Source organism: Molothrus ater, chromosome 17, assembly GCF_012460135.2.
Source record: "Molothrus ater isolate BHLD 08-10-18 breed brown headed cowbird chromosome 17, BPBGC_Mater_1.1, whole genome shotgun sequence".
Taxonomy (NCBI): domain Eukaryota; kingdom Metazoa; phylum Chordata; class Aves; order Passeriformes; family Icteridae; genus Molothrus; species Molothrus ater.
Genome location: NC_050494.2, coordinates 584,518 through 605,021, shown reverse-complemented (window position 1 = coordinate 605,021; position 20,504 = coordinate 584,518). Strand labels below are relative to the sequence as shown.

General features: G+C 41.9%; 1 protein-coding gene across 5 annotated transcripts in view; it reads right to left on the bottom strand.

Moving 5' to 3' along the window:
* Positions 1-20,504, bottom strand: part of RALGAPB (Ral GTPase activating protein non-catalytic subunit beta) — a 64,752-nt gene that overhangs the window by 7,368 nt on the left and 36,880 nt on the right. For all 5 annotated transcript variants that reach the window (XM_036395910.1, XM_036395911.1, XM_036395912.1 and 2 more), the window contains 11 exons: positions 19,335-19,517; positions 17,170-17,321; positions 14,011-14,198; positions 11,743-11,849; positions 10,003-10,155; positions 9,186-9,395; positions 8,057-8,215; positions 5,939-6,104; positions 3,035-3,157; positions 2,194-2,330; positions 1,301-1,409 (listed from right to left, as the gene is read on the bottom strand). In XM_036395910.1, coding sequence (XP_036251803.1) covers positions 1,301-1,409; positions 2,194-2,330; positions 3,035-3,157; positions 5,939-6,104; positions 8,057-8,215; positions 9,186-9,395; positions 10,003-10,155; positions 11,743-11,849; positions 14,011-14,198; positions 17,170-17,321; positions 19,335-19,517 — 1,687 coding nt within the window. The remainder of the gene's footprint in view (positions 1-1,300; positions 1,410-2,193; positions 2,331-3,034; positions 3,158-5,938; positions 6,105-8,056; positions 8,216-9,185; positions 9,396-10,002; positions 10,156-11,742; positions 11,850-14,010; positions 14,199-17,169; positions 17,322-19,334; positions 19,518-20,504) is intronic.

The window sequence follows — 20,504 nt, the reverse complement described above, 5'->3', positions numbered from 1 at the left end:
CACAGCTGGTGCCCCAGCAGTGAAGGGGGTCAACTGCCACCCAAGAAGGAAGTGGGTCAGGGACACCAGCTTGGAACACACTCTGGGCCAATGTCTGGACAAAGAAATGATGATGCAGAACTAGCTGTTTGCTTCCTGATCTCAGTAAGGCTCTGAGGGACATGCTACGGACAAGGTGGTCTTCCTGAGAATTTCCATCTACACTTAACAGGAAGCTTCCTATTGATTGCTGCTCCCATACCCTTAGTCTGGAAGGAGCTAAGGCCTTAATTAAGGTCCACCCTTACTGCCAGACTGGGAACCAGGATTAGAAATCAAAGACAGAATAAAACAGCAGTTCCTGGCCAGTCTTGCAGACACTGGTGGGCTAGGCCAGTGCACAGAGACTCTCACATAACACTGAGGCCAGGCCATGGCTTAGAACAAGTACACAAGAAACTCCTGGGGACAAAGAATTCCTCAACGCTGCTCACCATGGCCATGCCATGGCTGTAACAGGATAAGCAAAGCTGGGTCTCTCCCAGAGCAGCAGTAACGTAAGGCAGAGAGGAAACATCAAACTAAGAAAATTGCAAAAGGAGCCAGAGCTTGCCTGAGCAACACAGCAGAAAGGGAGCATGGAGCAGGCACCCTGAGTGCAGAACAAACAAGTCCTCCCCTGACGAGAATATGGAGTTCCAAAGGTGCAATCACACCAAGGAGGATGATGATCCCTCCAGCACAGAAGCAGCAGGTGTCAGAAGCCATTTTTTAAAGGAAGAAAACGAGATCCACCCATAGGAGACAACAGCCAAGGAGGACTCAAAAGCAGAGGAACACACCTGCCTTGGGTGCTGAGCTTAAGAAGGTTCATTCCAGCATTTAACAAGTACTGCAGTGCTAAAGGAAACTTCAGACCTCCACATGCCACTGACTCAGATACACCCTTATGGATCACAATTCAAATACTAAAGAACTGATTCAGAATCTTAGTGTTGTTATAGACATTAATAAGGACTTATTTTGATTGTGAGGGTGGTGAGGGCCTGGCATAGGTTGCCCAGAGAAGCTGTGGCTGCCCCATCCCTGGAAGGGTTCAGGATGGATGGAGCTTGGAGCAACCTGGTTTAGTGGAAGGTGTCCCTGCACATGGAAGGGGGTTGGGACTAGATGAGCTTTAAGGTCCCCTCCAATTCAAACCAGTCTGTGGTTCCATGATCTAGCATTTTATTTAATTAAAAAAAAAAAAAAGGTTTTTCCTCTTTTTCCTCTGGTTCCTGCCCTGTTGTTACTTTAGTGAACAGTCAGAAGCTGTACATACCTATATCATCATAACGTTCCACCCAGACCACATACACTTTGGTTTCAGGTCCCATTGGTGGAATGGTTCGGCCCTGAGGCATCCTCTTGGATCTAGAAGTTGGACTGAGCTGTTTCGAACATAAGGGAAGAGTAGCATTTGCAAACATCATGAATCCAATAATGCAGCTAACAAGTATTTCCCAGCTGCTCCTCAGTCATTCATATCTCAGCCAGGTACAACCTCTGCCAGCTATTGAGCAGGGGCAGCTCTGCTGGAACTACTCACTGCAATCTGGGTCACCAAGCTACTAGTATTCAGTATAAACTAATATATATATATAATCAACCTTGAATCAGTTAGACGTTTTTCTTAATGTTCTTGAAGACCTTAAATGAATAACTAAATACACATTTGGAAGTGAATTCTAAACAAGTAATCAGCAGTAATAAGTCTTTCACTTACAGATACAACAGATCATGGTTTTCTGCTTGTTAGTGTAGAAAAGCAACTTCTAGTACTTCAGACACAACTGACACTGTAACTGGGTAGGTAAGAAAAGTATTCATATCTATCCATCCCCAATTTCCAAGCACGGATGCAAGGATGAATTACTCTGTAAATACTGCATATGCTCTTCCCTGCATTTCAAGATTTCAAGATTTCAGGATGCACAGTATTACCACTTAGCATGTCTAAGTGTTATATTTAAGTAATGTAATCTTGCTATCTGCTACTGTAGAGGCAGGACCAAAGCAGATATCAAAGATTAATGACAAGAAACAAGTAGCTCTACACACCAGGAAACCAAATCGTAGACGATCAAAAATTCTGAGCATTGCCAAGCATGCTTCTTGAAAGAAAAAAAAAAAAAAAGAAAAGAGCACCATTTTTTAATGCAAGTTTTGCCTTACCCGCTGGGAGGGATTAAGATTGTCTGTATGATTGGGGAAGAGTTCAAGTGTCAGAGGCTGCTGCTTCAATATTCCTGGCAGCAGATCCATGTTGGAGTCACTTTCTTGGTCAGAAACACTGCTTTCCAGTGAATCAGCTGTAAGTCAGAAGAAAAAAAAAGATGGGTTTTGTCTATTCTTCCACCAAAAAAATTAAGCTGCCATCATATATAAGGTTTTGATACTAAAAAATGTAAGGCTTTTGCAACTAGACATGCATAAATGTATGTTCAAGTCAATATAGTCCTCATAAGCAGGAAGATAAGTTAGGAGATAACTGTCTGTTATTCCAGAAACAGACTGCCAATAAAGCACTCCCTATGGGCTTACACACATCCCAGCAATTTCCTATAGAATAGTCTCCTATGGCTACACCATATTTTATTCCAGGCAACTTTTAGCATGCCAAGAATGCCATGAAAGCTGCTGCTTTTCTACTTAGCAGTGGTACAAACACTCCTGTATGTGCTGCAGGAGCACATCACTGACAGGAAAGGAAAAAAAAAATAGGCATCAGCAGTTAATGGCGAACCACATGTCCAACCTAAAGCACCCAGGCAACAACAAAACTGCTGTGCATGCCTGGACATCTACTAAGGTTCAGAGAAAGGTACAGAGCAGATGCCACATCTGGAAGGAGTTTAAGGATTAGAATGCTGTAATTTAAACGTCCACACCTTTCTGACAAGGATCTTGCTAAACATGCTACTTAATTGATTTAGGTTTTGCTTCTGAAAGAGTTTTCAAACAAAAAAACCTGTTGGTTTCATTTTTGTATAGAGCATGTACAGACAGATCTTACTCAGGGATTCCACTGGTGATGGGACAACAAAGGCGATTTCTGTCAGGGCATCTGCATAATACAGCACCTTCTTCTGCCCATTGAAGATACTTGCCCCAACATCTTCTGAGATAATTAGATCATCTGAAATGGACAGAAAAGGAAAGTTCAGCCAGAAGGAAACTCTACTTCTTAACACTCTGCATCAGAAATGACCTTGAAATACAAGGTGCAATCAATGAGAAGAAATCATGCAAATCTCATTTTAAAATGAAAGGAGTCAAATCTCATGGCTAACAACCTTTCTCAGATAAATATTTTTACTATCTTGAAGGAAAAGGCATTTTGGGTTGGGAATGGCTTCATTTTGAACACATTTCCAAGGTACTGGATTCTTTATTTCCTAGTACTCTAGTAAGCACATCTGCCACAAGAATACATCTACTACCTATTTCTGAGTGTTCCGTCCAGCAACATCATGCACTTAGTCATTCAATTTCCAAAGGATTCTTAACATTTATCACTTCAGTCTGATACTATTCTAGAATTCCAAGCCAGTTTCTACAGGCTCTCCTCAGTCTTTTCTCTGTCAAGCAGAGTTAGAAAATGATCTGTTACCAATCAATGCAAGAAAGGTCCTCATTTTCAGTCCCCATTGATTCCCTCACCACAACTGTCCAATACAGGCCGTCAGAGCAGAGAAATAACTTCCCTCTCCCCTTTTCCTTCCCCATGTCCCCTCCAGAAAGACTAGCAAGGACTTTAAAATGAATTGTTTCTCTGATCCAGTTTACAGAAGGGTTCCTGGGATAGCTGTCTCAGCAAAGCCACTGGAGCAGTGAAATTCAGCATACTGACAGAGAAGTGGCCAGAGACTCCAAGCCATTCTTCAGCATGAGGAAAAGATTCCCACATCTCCAGTGCACAGGCTCCCAAGGAGCAGCACCACAACTTGAACCATCTCTTTAGGAATTTCTTTGGTTTTGGGGGTGTTGCAGGGAAACATTCCCATGAAATTATTTTAACCACATCTCACCAGAAGCTATTTTAGACTCACAGGATCATTGAGGTTGGAGATCATTGAGTCCAACTGCTAGCTCAGCACTGCCCAACTCACCACTAACCCATGTCCCCAAGTCCCACATCTGCACAGCTTTTAAATCCCTCCAGGGATGGTGACTCCACCACTATCCTGGGCAGCCTGTGCTAATGCCTGACTACCCCTTCCATAAAGAAATTGTCCCTAACAGCCAATTTAAACCTGCACTGAGGCTATTTCCTCTCATTGTGTCATTCATTACCTGGGATACTGACCCTGACCTGGCTACAGTGCTTTTCACAGAGGTGTAGAAAGCAAGAAGGTCTCTCCTGAGCTTCCTTTTCTCCAGGCTGAGCCCTCCCAGCTCCCTCAGCTGCTTCTCATTGGACCCGTGCTGCAGCCCATCTGCCAGCAGAACCAGATTAGAAGTAACCTGCCCTTCCTCCCTTCCATTTCTGAATGCATTTTCTGTTTCCTTCTTCCCTGAGCTGGTTGAATTAATTCAGTTATTTAGTGGTCTGTGTTTTCATTCAAATGGCTGAAAAAATTCGAGCTGAAAAGTCCACATCAAACCAGGTCTCTTGCTAATTCAGGGACCTGCCTTCTGCAGTTGTTCTGACACAGGGAGGTCATAGGGCTCTGCCTCTGAGAAAGTACAGCCTGACCCTGTCCTTAAAGCAAAATTAAATCCAGACCTGGCCATTCTATAATCCATCCTGACTTGCTCAGAAAAAGCAATGCCTCTGTACTCTAAGCTCTCCTGAACACTTCCAGCCTTCTGTGGTTTGTACTTTTATTCCATAACTTAAGGGAGAAGCCTCCAGCTGGCTGCAGATACAGGTGAAGGGCACTCCTAAGACACAGTGAATGGACAGCAGAGCAAGTGCTACTTAAGCACTTGCAGCTGTAATTGTGTCACACCTGATGCCAATATCAGGTCAAGGATGGTGAACAAGCTGCACCAGCCTTGCCACTGGCTTTGGGTGGCCAACCTGAGGCTGTGGCTCTGGAGATCAACCAGAACAGGTCTGGGCCTTGGAGCAGTGACACTGAAACCAGCACAGATACTACCAATTCCCAGAGGATCTGACCAAGTTGTCCAAGGGAGAAGCTTCCCCAACCCCCAATTTCCCATCCTGGGATAGCAGCTCACATTCCTAAGGATCATTTTGGGTGACAGAATGGGGAGAGGGTGGTGTATGTCAAGCTCAGGGTAGGAGCTGCTCTAGTGGAAAAAAGCAGAGCAAATGAAGCAAAACAGAGAGCCATGAGGGGGTTCCAACACCTCCAGGACCTATAAACAGCAGCTTGAGTCAATATTTCATTTTAATCTACTTAGAGAACACTAAAAAAAAAAAAAATTAAAAAAAAAAATCACACTGTATTTCAAGCCTATTTGCCAATACACAGAACAATCTGCAACAGATTTCACCTGAATACTGGTTTGGAATAATAGATTAAAGACTCTTCAAATCTTAAAAAATATAGCCCAGAGGTATTTTTTTTGCTGAGGCTACTTCCTCCCATACTTCCTCCCAACAACATACAGACATTAGTTTTGCTGACTCTGACTTGAAGCTTCATTTAATATTTACATGTTTCTTTCTAGCAAACATCATTAATCAAAAAAACCAACCAAACAAAAACCTCCAAAACAAAAACCTCAAAATCAAAGAAAAACAAAAAACAAAACAAAAAACAACAACAACAACAACAAAAACCAACAAAAAAACAAACAAAAAACCAAAAAAACCCCACCAAAAAGACACCAACCACCAAAAAAAAAAAGTGCCAGTGTTCAGATAGGTACACAGGAGCAAAAAAATTGTCTTATAAAGGAGCCTAAACATTTTAATTTACTACAAAGGACATTTACTGTGTCTTACCTTGTTCATGTCCCTCTTCATCACTGCAGCTGTTGATTGACCAGCTTGTTGAGACATGACCAGTCCACCCAGGGTGCTTCCCAACATCAACAGACCAGCCAAGAGACAGCAAGAACTCCAGGAAGTGAGGCTGAACAATTCTGGAAGACTCCATGTTCTTCAGGATCTGAAACCACCAGCAGCACCATGTTAGGACAGAAGCAGGAAACAAGTCTCTTCCTCCCCAGCTTTTTAATTAATTTTTTGTCACCAACTTGGTTTGGCCCAAATATAGCTACAGAACAAGCCTGGAACCCCAGACTTTCTACATGGACATTATTCCCTGCTCCTCAGCATCCCCTTTCCCTGCTTGGCCTTGTCCTATTCAATCAACTTGGCTTTCTGCCAGCATTTTCAAAGCCTGTAAACCAGTGAATGAAATGGCTGGAAATGGTAATTTTGAGACTCAAGCACCCATCAGAAAAAACACTGAGTACTCAGTGCAGAACCTGCATTTGCACCAAAGGTAACACAAGAGTTTTCTAGACAGTTTTCACTATTAGATCAAGTTAAAATTTGAGGAGGTATTTTCCTCACTACTCACCTGTACATGACACAGAGTGCTTTAAAGGGCAGGTATCACAGCACATTGAAGTATGAAACAGATTTTCCAAAACAATTTTCAGTAGCATTGAGTGTGCACTTTAATCAAACATCACAGTGTACTTTAATCCAAAGATCACACTTAAACTTTAATTCTACTTCTGACAGAGATCTGGGATGTTTCCACATGTTAAGGCAATTTTTATCTCATTATGACCAAGTGAGAGTTGAGCTCTTCACCAAACAGCACACAAGGACACATGTGATTTGGATACCAGAACCACTGGGGTTGGTGGAACAAACAATCTATTAATTCTTTCCAGGCCATGCAGGAATTTGTTTTGTGGCAGAGGCATCAATTATTTTGGCTTGTGCAGGGGCAGAACACTGGGACACAGGCTCCAACAAAGCAGAAATTGCAGGGATGGCTGCTGAAAGGAAAGCTTTCAGGCTGGAGGCTTTGTGTAGCCATATAGTCCTGACACTCCATCTTCATGCCTCATACAGTGTTCAGCAGTGACTAGACACACTGCATTGAGCTATTATTAATCCTCATTACTGAGCACATTGAAACCATAGCCATGCTTCAGAAAGAGTCAGGGTAAGTGTGGGCTGGAAGACATAAGAGCTCCATAAGAGCATATAAACATTATGCTAGTTGAGCAAGTGCATGTCTCAACTCAAAGGCACACCTAGCATATCTTGTTTCATAGCTCACTTTGCAGATGAAAAGATTCTGCACTGGCTACTCTGAATGACAATTTGAACACTCACAGACAGACGATCCTGGTTTCAAAAATTGTCCCCCACATCAAAGTAGAAGGTGCTGCAGTGCTCTGCCAACTGTGCATTCACAGTGACACAAGGAGTTGGCACAATGATTTATTACGGAAGCCACGCTTCTACTCTTTACTACAAGAGTTATGAATGGAATGAGAAGGTACTAGAGAAACATCCTTTCCTAATGAGCCCATTAACCCTCTTAGCATGTTTCTAGGTCACAAAGAAATCCTAATTTAGAATTGCACACATTAACCTTATTAACCTAATCGCCTTTGAATCTAAATATTATAGCATAAAGACTTACAATACAATAATATTTCCTTACTTGCAGAAAGTTTTTCATTCCTTTAATATGTGTTTAGCATTAGAATGAAACCAAACTACCTTGACATTGCTCATTGCTGGAACAAACTGCAACCCTCCCTGCAAGCTGAGCCAACAAAGCTGAAATGCCTTTCTGATCTGAATCTTTGAACTCTACAAATAAGGACAATAAGGACAGAACAGATAATAAAAATACTATTAATATTATAATATATCTCTTATCTATATTTTAAAATACAGTAATTTGTTACAATAATCCTAAGTGTGAGCAACATACTTCAATCTACAGATTAAGGGAGTATGCAGGGACTTGTAGCTCGCACTGGTTCTGACACTCCACTCTAATCACCAGCACTGATGCTTTACTCACTTGGAAACTACTAGAAACAAGACAATATAGGCTAGTTGGCACTCTACACTTTCACTTACCTCCTGGCTAGTTTTCTGGCCTGCCTTCATGTAGAAAATGAAAACAGTATCAAAAGGACGACAAGGTAACAAATCCAAGTAGCCAAGGTCATCAAAAAACCCAGGAAGAGCAGAGTCAAGTGCAATCAGGTGAGGAGGTAGACGACTGTTAGTGGGTTCCTGCCCAACAGACAGAGTTCAACAACTTAAAAACCCATCTACTAATTGAAAGGTCTTTATGGCTTCAATGGCAATCCATTAAAATACAAAAAGACAGCTTCCCTTCTCTAAGAGCAAAATTATACAGGGACTTCTGATGCAATATAATCTTATCACTGTAAATGAGTAACGGCAAGCGTAACAGGTTGACAATTCGTTGCATTCCACTCTCATTAAATAAAAGTGGCACTTTGCCAGTGAGAGACATAATATTTTGCTCAAGAAGAGCACACAACAAAAACAGCAGATGCTTTCAGAATATCACAGCTATGCACACAGTTGCATGTGCAGTTTCAGATTAACATGTGCAGTTTCAGATTAACCAGTGATATGTAATATACTGAGCACTTTCAGACATCATTTTTGCAAACGCTCTTTAGTCTCCTCCTCCTGACAGCTTTCTGGAAGGAAAAGCAACAAATACAAGGGAGACTCCATAGGTAAGAGGCAGAATTTCAAATTAAGAATATGGATCACCTCTAAAAATAATTATTTTAATTTTAAAAATAAACCTCTACATCTACTATGTTCCAAGTGTTTATGTATGATTAAACCACCTCAGCACAACCACCTCTGAAGCAAAACTTCTATGGCAGTTATATTTCAGAGAGCCTTCAAGGACCATCCCAAAACCTAACTCAAGTTGTGGAATGATTTTAAGTGTGAACATCTGAGTGTGATGGCTTATGCACCCACTAAAAACAAAGATACAGACACCTATTCAGAGCATTATCAGCTTGAGGCCCAGCCTTTCACAACCTTGCTCTGAATCCTGGAATACTGGATTCTACCACTTGATTTGATTACATTGCAGCTGAACAGTAGTTGGAAGTACATAGATCTTCCACTAACAAAACTTATTTCTCCTTTTGTCAAGCCAGACCACATGGAAAATGGAGGAACTGCACAACACCAAGAGGTATCAGATCACCTTCAATGCCTCTAACGAGAGGAACCCGAAGTGAGAGAGGAACAGACGTGCTGTCTGGAACTCCTGTGCTGGCGGCGGGGGCTTACACTCCGTGATAGGATCAGGAAAGCTCTTCTTCCGCCACTCCTCTTCACTTCTCTGATCTATGGAAGTCTCAAAGACAATCTGCTGAGCCATGCCATTCCTCAGCTTCTCATGGCGCTCTTCAAGCTGGAAAACATTGCACGAACTGCTGTTGTCACCAAAATTACAAATATCCACTAAGAAAACAATTCCATCACTTAGGAAAGTTCTACAGCAGCAGTCCACCATCAGAATGGTTACTAAAACACTTTCAAAAAGACCTTGCAACATTGCAAAGTGAGCACCTTAACACCTGTTGGCACAGGAGAGCTCTGTGAATATCCAGTATCAGCTATGGCTTCTCCTATTCAAGAGGACAGAAACTAAAACAAATTAGATCCTGTGAAACTTTAAAACATGAGACATGCACTCTTTTCTTCCCTCAGAAAGGTCTCAAAAAAGACCCTTCAATTTCCCCAGAAGAAGCAACAAATGCAAGTCATTGTTTCCTACAATACCAGATATTAGGATCAGTAATAAAACATGTTGAGCAATGTCTCCCAAATAACACAACCAAAGCACTGGCATCTTCTTGAGAAGTGCATAGATTTAACTAATTTTCAAAGGTTATTATTCCATTAATAAGAAATTGGATAAGCCAAAGAGTAAAACTATTTACACTAAGACGTAAGTGCACAACTCATGAACAGACCAAAACCCCAAGAACAAAATCAAGTCAGAGATAGTTACTTACTTCCTGATTCACAATTTCATGTAAATCTGGAATGCTCAAGTCAGCTTTCACAAATGGAATCTTGTCCACTTCTTCAGGAAAAGGGCGTTGTTTCACACTATGTTTCAACCCAACATCATTTTTAGGAGCTGGTCTAGGTTCTGGTACAAATGTCTGACAAAAAAAGGTTGTTTTTACATTCAAGGTATTGCATCAATAGACAATATCGTAACAGATGAAAAACATTTTCCCTGCCCACCAAAACTACAATAATCTATTAGTGAGCAGCATTATTAAAAAATATTAAATACTTTAAACTAATAGACTTGTATTGAAAATGTGACTGTAAATTTTAAAAAGACACAACTGTCCATTTTGAAATCTATGAACCCTGCTAAGCATCTAGCCTGTAAAGAGTTGCAAACCCCCCCCCCCCCAAAAAAAGTAAGTTTACATAGCAACATCTTTTTTTCAGCCCATTCTAACTGTATTCAGAGAAAGCTGGCCAGTATTTGAGAAGCTCCATTTGAACCCTCCTGACTGTGATGATCACAACAAGCCAAGGCCTCACAGCAATGCCGTGGGTCAGGAGATGCACTGCCAGAATAGCAAAGGACTTGCATCATGGATCATGATGCAATTTTGACATTGCTACTACATCACGTTCTATACTGTCATTATGTAATTCCAAACTTCAAGTTACCAAAGAATGCAACAAATTATCTAGGTGCAGGTTTAGAGGTGCATCAGCTCCAAGCAAGCAAGACTTTATGGCATCTTCAGTGCTGTTTTCTAAGTTCACTACTGATTACATTTCAAAAGGCCAAAAACATTAACAATTATGTTATAGAATGTCTTCAAGATGGAAAAGTTCCCTTAAAACTGGTGAGGAGGTCAGCAGTCAGATCATGGCTTGCCCTTTAGTGAAGCAGGTAGCACACCGGGACTGAGATTATTTAGCCAAGGGTCTCAGCTCCAGAGACAGCAGAGCTCCAAACACATCCTGGATGGTCTTCCCAAAGGCTGCTTTACAGAGACCACATTCATCTAAATGTGAACATGCCAGCTGAGACTGACAAGTCTTCATTTCAGCTACATTAGTGACTTTCTTTTACGGAGGGTCATGAGAAGACTTGAAAGATTTGGAGAAGTTCACAGACAGAAATTCTCATGACAAGAGTACATGCTCCATTAGACAACTGCAGTAAGAAATTTTACTGTAAAATAAGACTGAGGTATTTTTCCTCCACCATTCCTCTCCAGAGCTGTTCCAGAGTTCCTCTAGATAATTTTTTTCACAGCAGGTTCACAGCCATCTTTGCGACATCTGGCCTTGTAGCTTGAAGACCTGTTCTCTCTGCAGCACCGCATTCTACACCTCCCAAACTTCACTCTCTCTGCTGCATGGGCTTTCTTTGTCTGACACCTGAAAACTAGCCCAGCCTACACACTAAAAACACTGTACCTTATCCCATCACTTCAGAAGATGCTTTCAGGAAAAAAAAAAGAAAAAAAAAGAGAACTCTCCCTCCCTTTAAGCAAGTCTGCAAGTCGAGAAAGCAACAGCACTTTCACAGTCTGTAGTTAATATTAATCACAAGTGGTAAAGAGTCACCAGAGATGTGGCACATTACCTACAGCTAAAGGCCCCGTGGCTCAGCCTTAATGCATAATCACCAGCTCTGGGGGGCTGTCTCACATTAGTGGAATTTCTGTTGAACATCTCTAATTAAAGATTTCTTTATGGGCTTTGATAGAGACCTTTTGATTTGCTTTAGCTCCTCTTGGTAAAAGACAGAGTTGCTGGGCCCACGCAAATCTTCCAGATGTCCCACGGATCAAAACCGTGACAGAGGGGAAAGAGTCATCTGCAAAGCACATGGGTAAAGAGAATAAGACATCATCATATACTGCAAACAGTTCACTGTGTAATCATTCAAGAAGACGAAAACGCAGGCATGACAGTAGAGGTTTTTCTTTCATAGTTAACTCCCTCCCTGACCCTGAAGAAAACTCCTGGTGAGAATCAGGCAAATCTTTCTGCAGCAGCTAGTGCCACTCTACTATGTCAGTTCAATACTTGCCAGCTCAGTTTCATCATTAAAAGCAACTTTCATCCAAATTCATGCAGATCACAATTTCTCCAAATATCTCCAAAAAAACCAAAGAAGATTGTCTAGTCACTGCCTGTTTAGGTGAGACAATGACCATATGGAGGCACCATTTCCATGATGCTTCCATGACCTTCTGCAAAAGTTCCTCACAAATAGCAGCAGTAAGGAGAGTGGAAGGACAAAAGATAATGGTCAAACAAAGACTCGGAAGATTCTGACTCCACATCACGGAGAATTTTTCCCCACAAGGAATAGGGACACAGAGAAGCTGTCCTCTCAGGTTTGCAAGACCCACTTGGGCAACACCAGATTGTGTTATCCTGGTCCAAATCCAGTCTTGGCCTTGACTACAGCAGGAGGTCAGAGACTACAGAGTCCTGAGGTGCCTTTCTACTGGCACAATGGTGGTTTTAACATTGCAGGGATTTCAGTCTTCCTTCAAGATTTAAAAGTCTACCAATATTAGTCACCTTGGATGAGATCATCATACTTCATATCATAAGCTTTTCTTCTTAAAGGTATTTGCACTTATCTTTTGTGCACATAAACGACACACTGGCACTATCAGGTAATTAGCAGAATTCTATTCCTTCCCCAGTATTCCCTGGGAAGTTGAGGGTGCAGCACAGCCTATGCACACCCTGTACATAAGCACACAAACACAGAGAGAACCCAAACCAGCTCCTCAGTCACTCACTTCTGTGATCTGCCTCAGAACTGGCCTGATGTACTTGTGCATTATTGCAATTAATCTTGCAATTCAAAGGGGATTTGTAAGCAAGTTATACACAGCAAGAAAAGATAATCTAACTTTTGATTCCAACAGCTTTGCAGGATTCCACAGTAACACATTTAGCAAAGACAGCGTGAGGATGAGAATTGCTTAGCAAGCTCTAATCCACTCCAGTCAGAAACACACTTGCTCCAACACAGACTGGGGGTGGACATGTGGCAACGGCTCCCAGCATTGACACTTCCTGCAAGATCTATTCAGTGATTCTCAACATGGTCAGAGCACTCTGGACAGCAACTCAACTTCTCAGCACTAGTTCATGCAGTTCTGTGCAATATCTGCTTTCAAGATTAGTTTTTAGGCTCCATCCCATCTACAGATGAGGAAAATGTATTGGGGACAGTACATCAGCTCTAACGTAAGTTAGTCTTTAACTGAGGTAACATGTTAAAGAATTTTCATCTGTTCTATTAGGCAACACCATGACACGTGAAGACTTACAGGGGATTAGTTATTCTGCTCAAAGCATCATTTAATACCAGATTTTTGTAATAGAAGTTCTTGATGGTCAAAGTCTATGAGGCTGAAATGAGTTAGGCTCAGCTGTGAAAGGCAACACCCTGTGACAAATCTCCTTTACAAGAGGTGTCATTGACAGAACAGGATCAGACACAGGAGTTTTAACAGCTCCTAAGCAACTTAAACCACCTGAGCTGAAAGCATCCACAAAAATATGCAGTAATAGGAGGTCTAAAGCAAGCAGCAAGGAGACATGGTGCAAGCATAAAGGAGACATACGAACCATATGTTAAGCACTTTTCTCTATCAAGTTTCCTATACTCCTTAGATTTTTATTCTTGTACGAACAAGGGTGTTTCAAAGCATAATGCTATTACTTCACCCATTATTTCAAGGGTAGTCAGCAGCAAGAATGTGATCTAACTCGTTGAAAGACTTGGACAACTGCATAAACAATTTGGGTAGGATTGTGCACGTTTGATTGTCACTGGCAATAAAGTTATTCCCAGCACTTCATCCCAGAGCAACACTCTGCTCTGTGTGCCCACCCACAGACAGGAAAGCCCCTGAAATGTGAGAGAGACACTTAAAGTACCTTTGTTTTGCAGCTCTGTACAGAAAGTTTTAGCCTGAGAAAGAAGGAAATGGGAAATCTGAACTTACTCTGTTCATTTCCTAGAGGCTGCTCCAACATGGCCAGGATGACACTGTTGTCCAAAACAAAGTAACGGAAGCTGTGCTTGTTTATGGTAGGGAGACGGGAATATTTAATTAACGTGGTTTCATTCACCAAGCTGCAAGGAGAAGCAGGACCACTGGGAGAAGGAAATGCTCCAAGTAACTGCATAATGCTGCAAGTGAGAAAAAAGTTGAGAGTTATGTTAGATTAAGTGAACTGTTCCACCCAAGCACAAACTTTCACTCAGATTCTTCATCTGTATCTTGACCTAGCAGTTACATTATCAGGGCACATTTGCCCTCAGCCATCAGGTAGTTTTAAGATAACCAGCACCTTCAGAAAAACATGCATGAAAACCTACAAAGAAGGGTACTCTGCCTACAGAATGAGCTTCTTTATAACCTGGTTATAAAGCTATTAAGACATTCTTTAAAGGATGAAAATCTGTACCCTTCCATAGCTTTATGTTCATTTTTAAAACATTATTTCTCCAACCATCCATACTTTAGCCCTTTCATATCAACAAGTAGGACAGACACTGCAGTGCACTAGTTAAAATTGCCTTTGCTTTCTTCAAGTCCAGATTACAGTACCTTAAAACCCTTTAAGAGGTTGGCACCCTAAAAGGTCCAGGATCACACAAGCTCAACTATCACAGATTGTAATCTTCCCTAGAAGAAAGCCTCCAGGTGGGGTCCAACAGTGCCCACCTCCTTGGAGCCACAGCCTTAGGAGGCCCCTAGAAGCATCATTTTAAATCATTTGAAGTTGTACAGGGTCTCACTAACACTATTAGAAATTGAAAATTTCTATGGCAGGAACCAGTAATGAGAGTTGTCCAGTGTCGGACTGAAGTTCACACAATCTAAGTCAGGACTTTACCACCCTTAACACCAACACCCAGAGCAAAAGTAACTCTATTGATTGCCCTCCCCACGCACTTTTCCACTTTACTGTGTGTCATGGTTTGACACTGGCACAATGCCTGTGCCCCCATGAAAATACATTCTCCCTGGTGTCTGCTGTGAGATGTGACCAGGAATAAGCAAAGCAGGCCCCCACTTAGAAATAAAGAAAAGAAAAACTTTATTAACTAAACTACAACTCTAAGTAACAAGAAACACACAGGGAAAATGAAAACTTTCCAAAAACATTTCCTCTTCCCCCCACCAAATTTCCAATACATCCATCCCCCAAAATCACCAACTCTCAGTCCATCACCACCCTTTAGGCAATCAATTCTCAGTGCACCAGAGGAGAGGAGTCCTTGTGCCATAGGCTTCCCCTGGAAACACCATTGAAACTTCATGTATTTCCTGTCACTCGTGGCACCGCCCGGAGAACATCTGCCATCATGACCTCTTCCTTCCATGTCCAGTGATCTCACCACTGCACATGGACCAGAGCTGCTTCTAGGGTCATCCTTTTAAGGATGCTTTGTCCCGTTCCAAAAAGAGCACAATCTCACCTTTGGGACACCTGTCCCCCCAAGATTTCACCCCCTGGGGCCGAGGGGCATCAACACTGAACCCTCTCGGCTCTGAGCCATTGCCTCCCCCTGGATGCAGTCTCTGTGTCACAAGGAACATGGTTCTGTCCATGGCTATAATAAGAAGAGTCCAGCTAAGGCCACTCCATCATCTCTTCCCACCTAAGATTCTTCTCTACCCTCCCGACATCTTTCACTTGCCCAGACCTTCACACTTGCACATCTCCTTCTTCAATTTCATCTCTATCTCTCTTCTAGGAAAGGTTAGCGTTCTGTAAAGTTTTCATTGTCCAAAAAAAGGGTCAAAAGCTTGGGCTCTACCTGCCAAGAGCTCCCACAGTGGCCCTTCTACGCTGGCCGGGCTGTGCTGCCAGCACATGCTATCAAATTTCAAGGTGGCACAGGCTCTCTCTCTCTGTCTCCTGGGGGAGGGGAGGTGGGGGGTGCTGCCCGATGCCTCTTGGTGCTCTCTCACTCTCTTCCACTCTTCCATCCTGGGGGCCAGGCCTACCTCCTACCTCACCCGGCCAGCCAGCAAGCAGCTGGGATGGGGGAGGCCTGACCTGCTTCCCTCCAAGTAACTCGAGAGATCTTACCCCAGGAGTGCTCTGCTTTTTAACACCTGTGTTCTCAAGGCATATCCATGTCCCCAGTGGCCACTCCAGGTGCCAATATTAAAATCTGAACACCTATTGGCCTGACCACTTCATATCCCAGAAAACTTACGTCCTCTCAAACCACAACACTGTGAAAACAGTTTCATCTCTCTAAATTAAAATAAATACTTTCAAGCAACAATATGGATTTTATGGATAGTAAATGGACAATATGGATAGTAAAATACATCACGGTATTTAATGAGCAGTTACTTTTTCTTGGAAATTACACAGTTGTTTTTACTAACAGTAATGTTTATAACAGTTGGATTCTTAAGCAGAGCAAAAAAGAAACCAGCTATTGCCTTTTGCAAAACATATTTATCCTCCCCATTATCAATCTGTCCTGTCTGCCACTGTGCTGTTCAGCTCATAACACAGTGCTTTCCAACTTCCCTGGAGCAAATCCCAATTTTCCTCTCTGTGCTTCCCTTCCCCAACCCACACATTATCTGTTACTGCATTTCCAGAAGAACCTCTCAAATTTATTAATCAAGCCCAATGCTGTGGGCAAGAAGCCATCCGATCCTGCTCCAGCATCCGTGTGCTGCATGTGCCATTCCCTGCTGTCACAGTGTCTACCAGTTTCCTCACCAGAGTGGGGACAGCATATGCTGTCAGGCTGAGAAGAAGAGGAAATGGGAAGACAGGATCACTGGGGTAAGTGAAAGAGAGAAGGAATTGCTGTCTGCAGAGAGGCCTGGCCAGGAACAGAACACCACGGCTGGAGGAGGTTCTGGGTTTTGCTGTACAAGGAAGAGAGGAGGCAGGAGGGGAAAACAGTGATCAGAGGGATCTGTTTTCTGTAAACACCTGCAAAGGGAGGGGGAGAGAGCTAAGGCAGAGCACAGCCCTGCCCAAAGGGCAAAGATAGGGAACTTCTGCCTAATTTCTTAAACACTTTTGTTACATCAGGGACCACCAGCTGCAAACTCCCTGTTAAACACTCTCCGACAAGGCAATACTGAACATTAAAGGTGCTCTGACAAATTACATACCATGTCAGTGTAGCTTCAGCAGCATCCTTCACTCGCATGGATGCAGGGTTTGGCTCCTTATCTCCTTTGTACTTGACTTCCTGTTCACTGTTTTTGGATTTACTCCCTGAAATGCCCAGCTCCACAATCTCCAGTACCTCTTTTAAACAATCCTAAAACACAAGAACCACACTGAAGCAGAAGCACTTGGATAAATCTATCCAAAACCTCAGGGAAACAGTGCTATATCATTACATAAAAAAACACTGCTTGTAATATGAGTTCTTTATTTAAAGGCAGAGGATTACTCCTACACTGTTAAAATAAGATCACGTTTGCTATAGAACTGGTATTTTTTCCTCTTTATAGATGTGTACTTATATTATCTATTTATATTCTAATGGCAAAAAATTCTCTGAATGGATAAATACACACAATGTATTTCATTGCATGAGGACTATTACGAATGCAACAGAAAAATGTAAACACACTTTAAGAGATAATACATATATTTCTAAGACACTCTGCAGAAGTTTTAAGTACTAAGCACATTAAGAATGAACTCATCTGGAAAGCTGCAAGATATCCTTTTCCAAATTTTTCAATTGCCAACATCATTAGTAAAAATACATTAGTATTTCATTAGTAAAATACATCACGGTATTTAATTCACCAAGAGAAAAATAAGAACATTCTAAAAGCACATTCTAAAAGCTTCAACAAATCTATTAGAGGAGAAGCCAACACTCAGCAGACCTACAGATATGACACACCAGTGCTGTGCAGAACAAAATCACCCGCTGAAAATATTCAGATTGCTACAACAAAGGTTTGGGTATCATGGCTTGAGCTACAGAATAATAAATAAGTGATTAAAACTGAACACAATTGGTCAGGTTGTACCACCAGAAACCAGACAGGTTTCTGTGTCTTGGGCTTTGTCCTTCCTTATATTCGTTGTTGATACAGAATAAAAGGTGAAGAGAAAAATCAAAGTTCTCTAACAGAGTAAAATTAACCAGCATTGAGCTGAAAAGACTGGCCACAAAGAATTGCAGCAGGAGTTTACAGACTAGCAACATAGCATGTGAAATTTAAAGCAACTGTCACAGCAGGCACCTGGGAAGCTGCACTTTTAATACTTGCAAATGTAGGGAAAGGTTATCATCTGACTATCATGACTCAGGAATGAGCTACTCAGTGTTCAGTATATAATGCACACAGTATGTAACACTATCTCCTTATAGTGGTAATTGAAATAAAAAAAGACCATAATGAAATGGAATAAAGCATTATGCAACTGACTAAACACAACCTATACCCCATACAGGGAACCTATCCTATCACAGTCACCTGCTGCCATGCCAGTACTCCAAAGCACATGCAGAAAGCATCTTTCAATGAAGTATTGCTTGTGTGTTTTCAATCTTCTTTTTTAAAAATATATATATATTTTTATATGTTACAGAATAAACAAAATATAAAGATATGTAATGCTCTATCTAAAAAGATAACAAAATATTACATAATACATATATATCTACTATCCATAAAAACACAGAAAGACCTCTAAGTTGGCTCTGAAAGAGACTAACAACGAAAATGTGCATTCAATTTTTTTTCATTTTTTATTAAGCAGCAGGGCAGAAGGCAATTGAAAACACGTCTCTCATTTCCTGCTCTTCTCAAGCTTCCCAAGTAAATTCCACCTTATATTGAGATATGCTTTGCTCAGTTTCCAGAAAATTGGTGAAACAAACTCTGATTATCAAAATATTAGCATCCAAGGAATTCCGTTAAGCCTAGAAAATGCTTTAGTCAGGTAAGAGCTGAGATATGAGGAGAGTCATGGCTACCTGCAGCAGGTAGCTATGGGATACCCCATTCATTTCTATATTTCTCTTTTGGTTTTCTCCAGGTTTCTTTTCTCTCTTTTTCCAGTTTCACAAAGCAAGAAGAAAGACTGAGACATTCCTATAACTATAAAGGTAATTTTAAAGCCAAAAACTGTATCAGCAAATAAAGATCAGGAATTAAAGTTCGGAAGTATTTTGCACAGAAACTATTTTTGAAATTCTTAAGAAAGCTAAGCAAACCACACTATTTTAAAGTATTGAGAACAGACAGGTTGGGCACAAAAGGCATTTCAGATGCAGCACTCAAATCTGTCCATGGGAGACTCTGACCTTCTCATCCAGCATGTCGGGGTGCTCCGTGAGCCAGACGCAGAGGCACTGGAAAGCCGCCACGATCATGGAGTGCAGGTCGCGCGAGTGCAGCGGGGCCGGGCGGCTGCACTGGTACACGATGTAGCTGCACACGGAGCTGATGGCGCGCTTGCGATCCGTGGGATCCACCGCCACCTTCACCTGCGGCGGCAAGGGCAGGAGCGTGAGAGTTCCTCCACAAATATCTCAGAGACAAAAACAGTTCTTGAAAACATTTCTAAATGCAGTTTCAAGAAACAGCAATAAACTGAGCTTTTTTTTTTTGATTACAGCTTAAAATTGCAGGGAAAATTATTTAACAGTGATGGATATTGAAACTAAAAGTAAGGAAATGCTGCACTGAGGTGTGACCACATTGCATAGCTTGGTTTCAAAGAGCAGGAGTGGTACCTGCTCTTGGTTTGGTAAGAAACCAAATGTGTGCTGAATTTGCTTGGTAAGAAACAAAATGTAAGCTGAATTTGCAGTATTGAATTTTTTTTTCCCCACAAATGCCTCTTCTTCAGCTCTAGCAACCCATTCCGTATCTCCAAGAAGCCACTCACTGCTAACTCTCCCTTCCACAGGGCTTCATTCTGCTAAAGTAACTTTCCCCTAGATATATTCCCAGGACTTTCAGTACATATTCCCAGGAACTTTCACCATTCGTAACAGGAACAAAAAAGCCATCCCTGGACAAGCAGACTGATAAAAACCTCATAACCTCTTCCCCAAAACTCACTGCAAACACCTCTCTCTGCTTCTTTCCCAGCTCAGGGCTGCAGAGAGCAAGGCTCCAGATGAGAAGGTCAGGAAACAGCACAATGAGCCATGAGGACCTGAACTGTAAGGCTAAAGAACTTTCTCTCTTATTCATGGCTTGTGACTCAGCACAGGAACAGATGGATTTTTCTACTCTGTAGCATCTGACCATGCTTATCCAAGCAAGAAGGTGGATGGACTTGCTAGTGCCAGCACTGAAGCCTGGCAGCTGTATACCACAAATGGGAGTGACAATTCAGTGCCCCAGGATTTAGCTAGGACATCCTTCAGAAGCTCATGATCTACAGCAGAGTCCCCTCGAGGTAAGCTTATGAAAGGCAGGTTTGTGAACCAACACTCCTGCAGGAAACATTTTGATTTTTGACT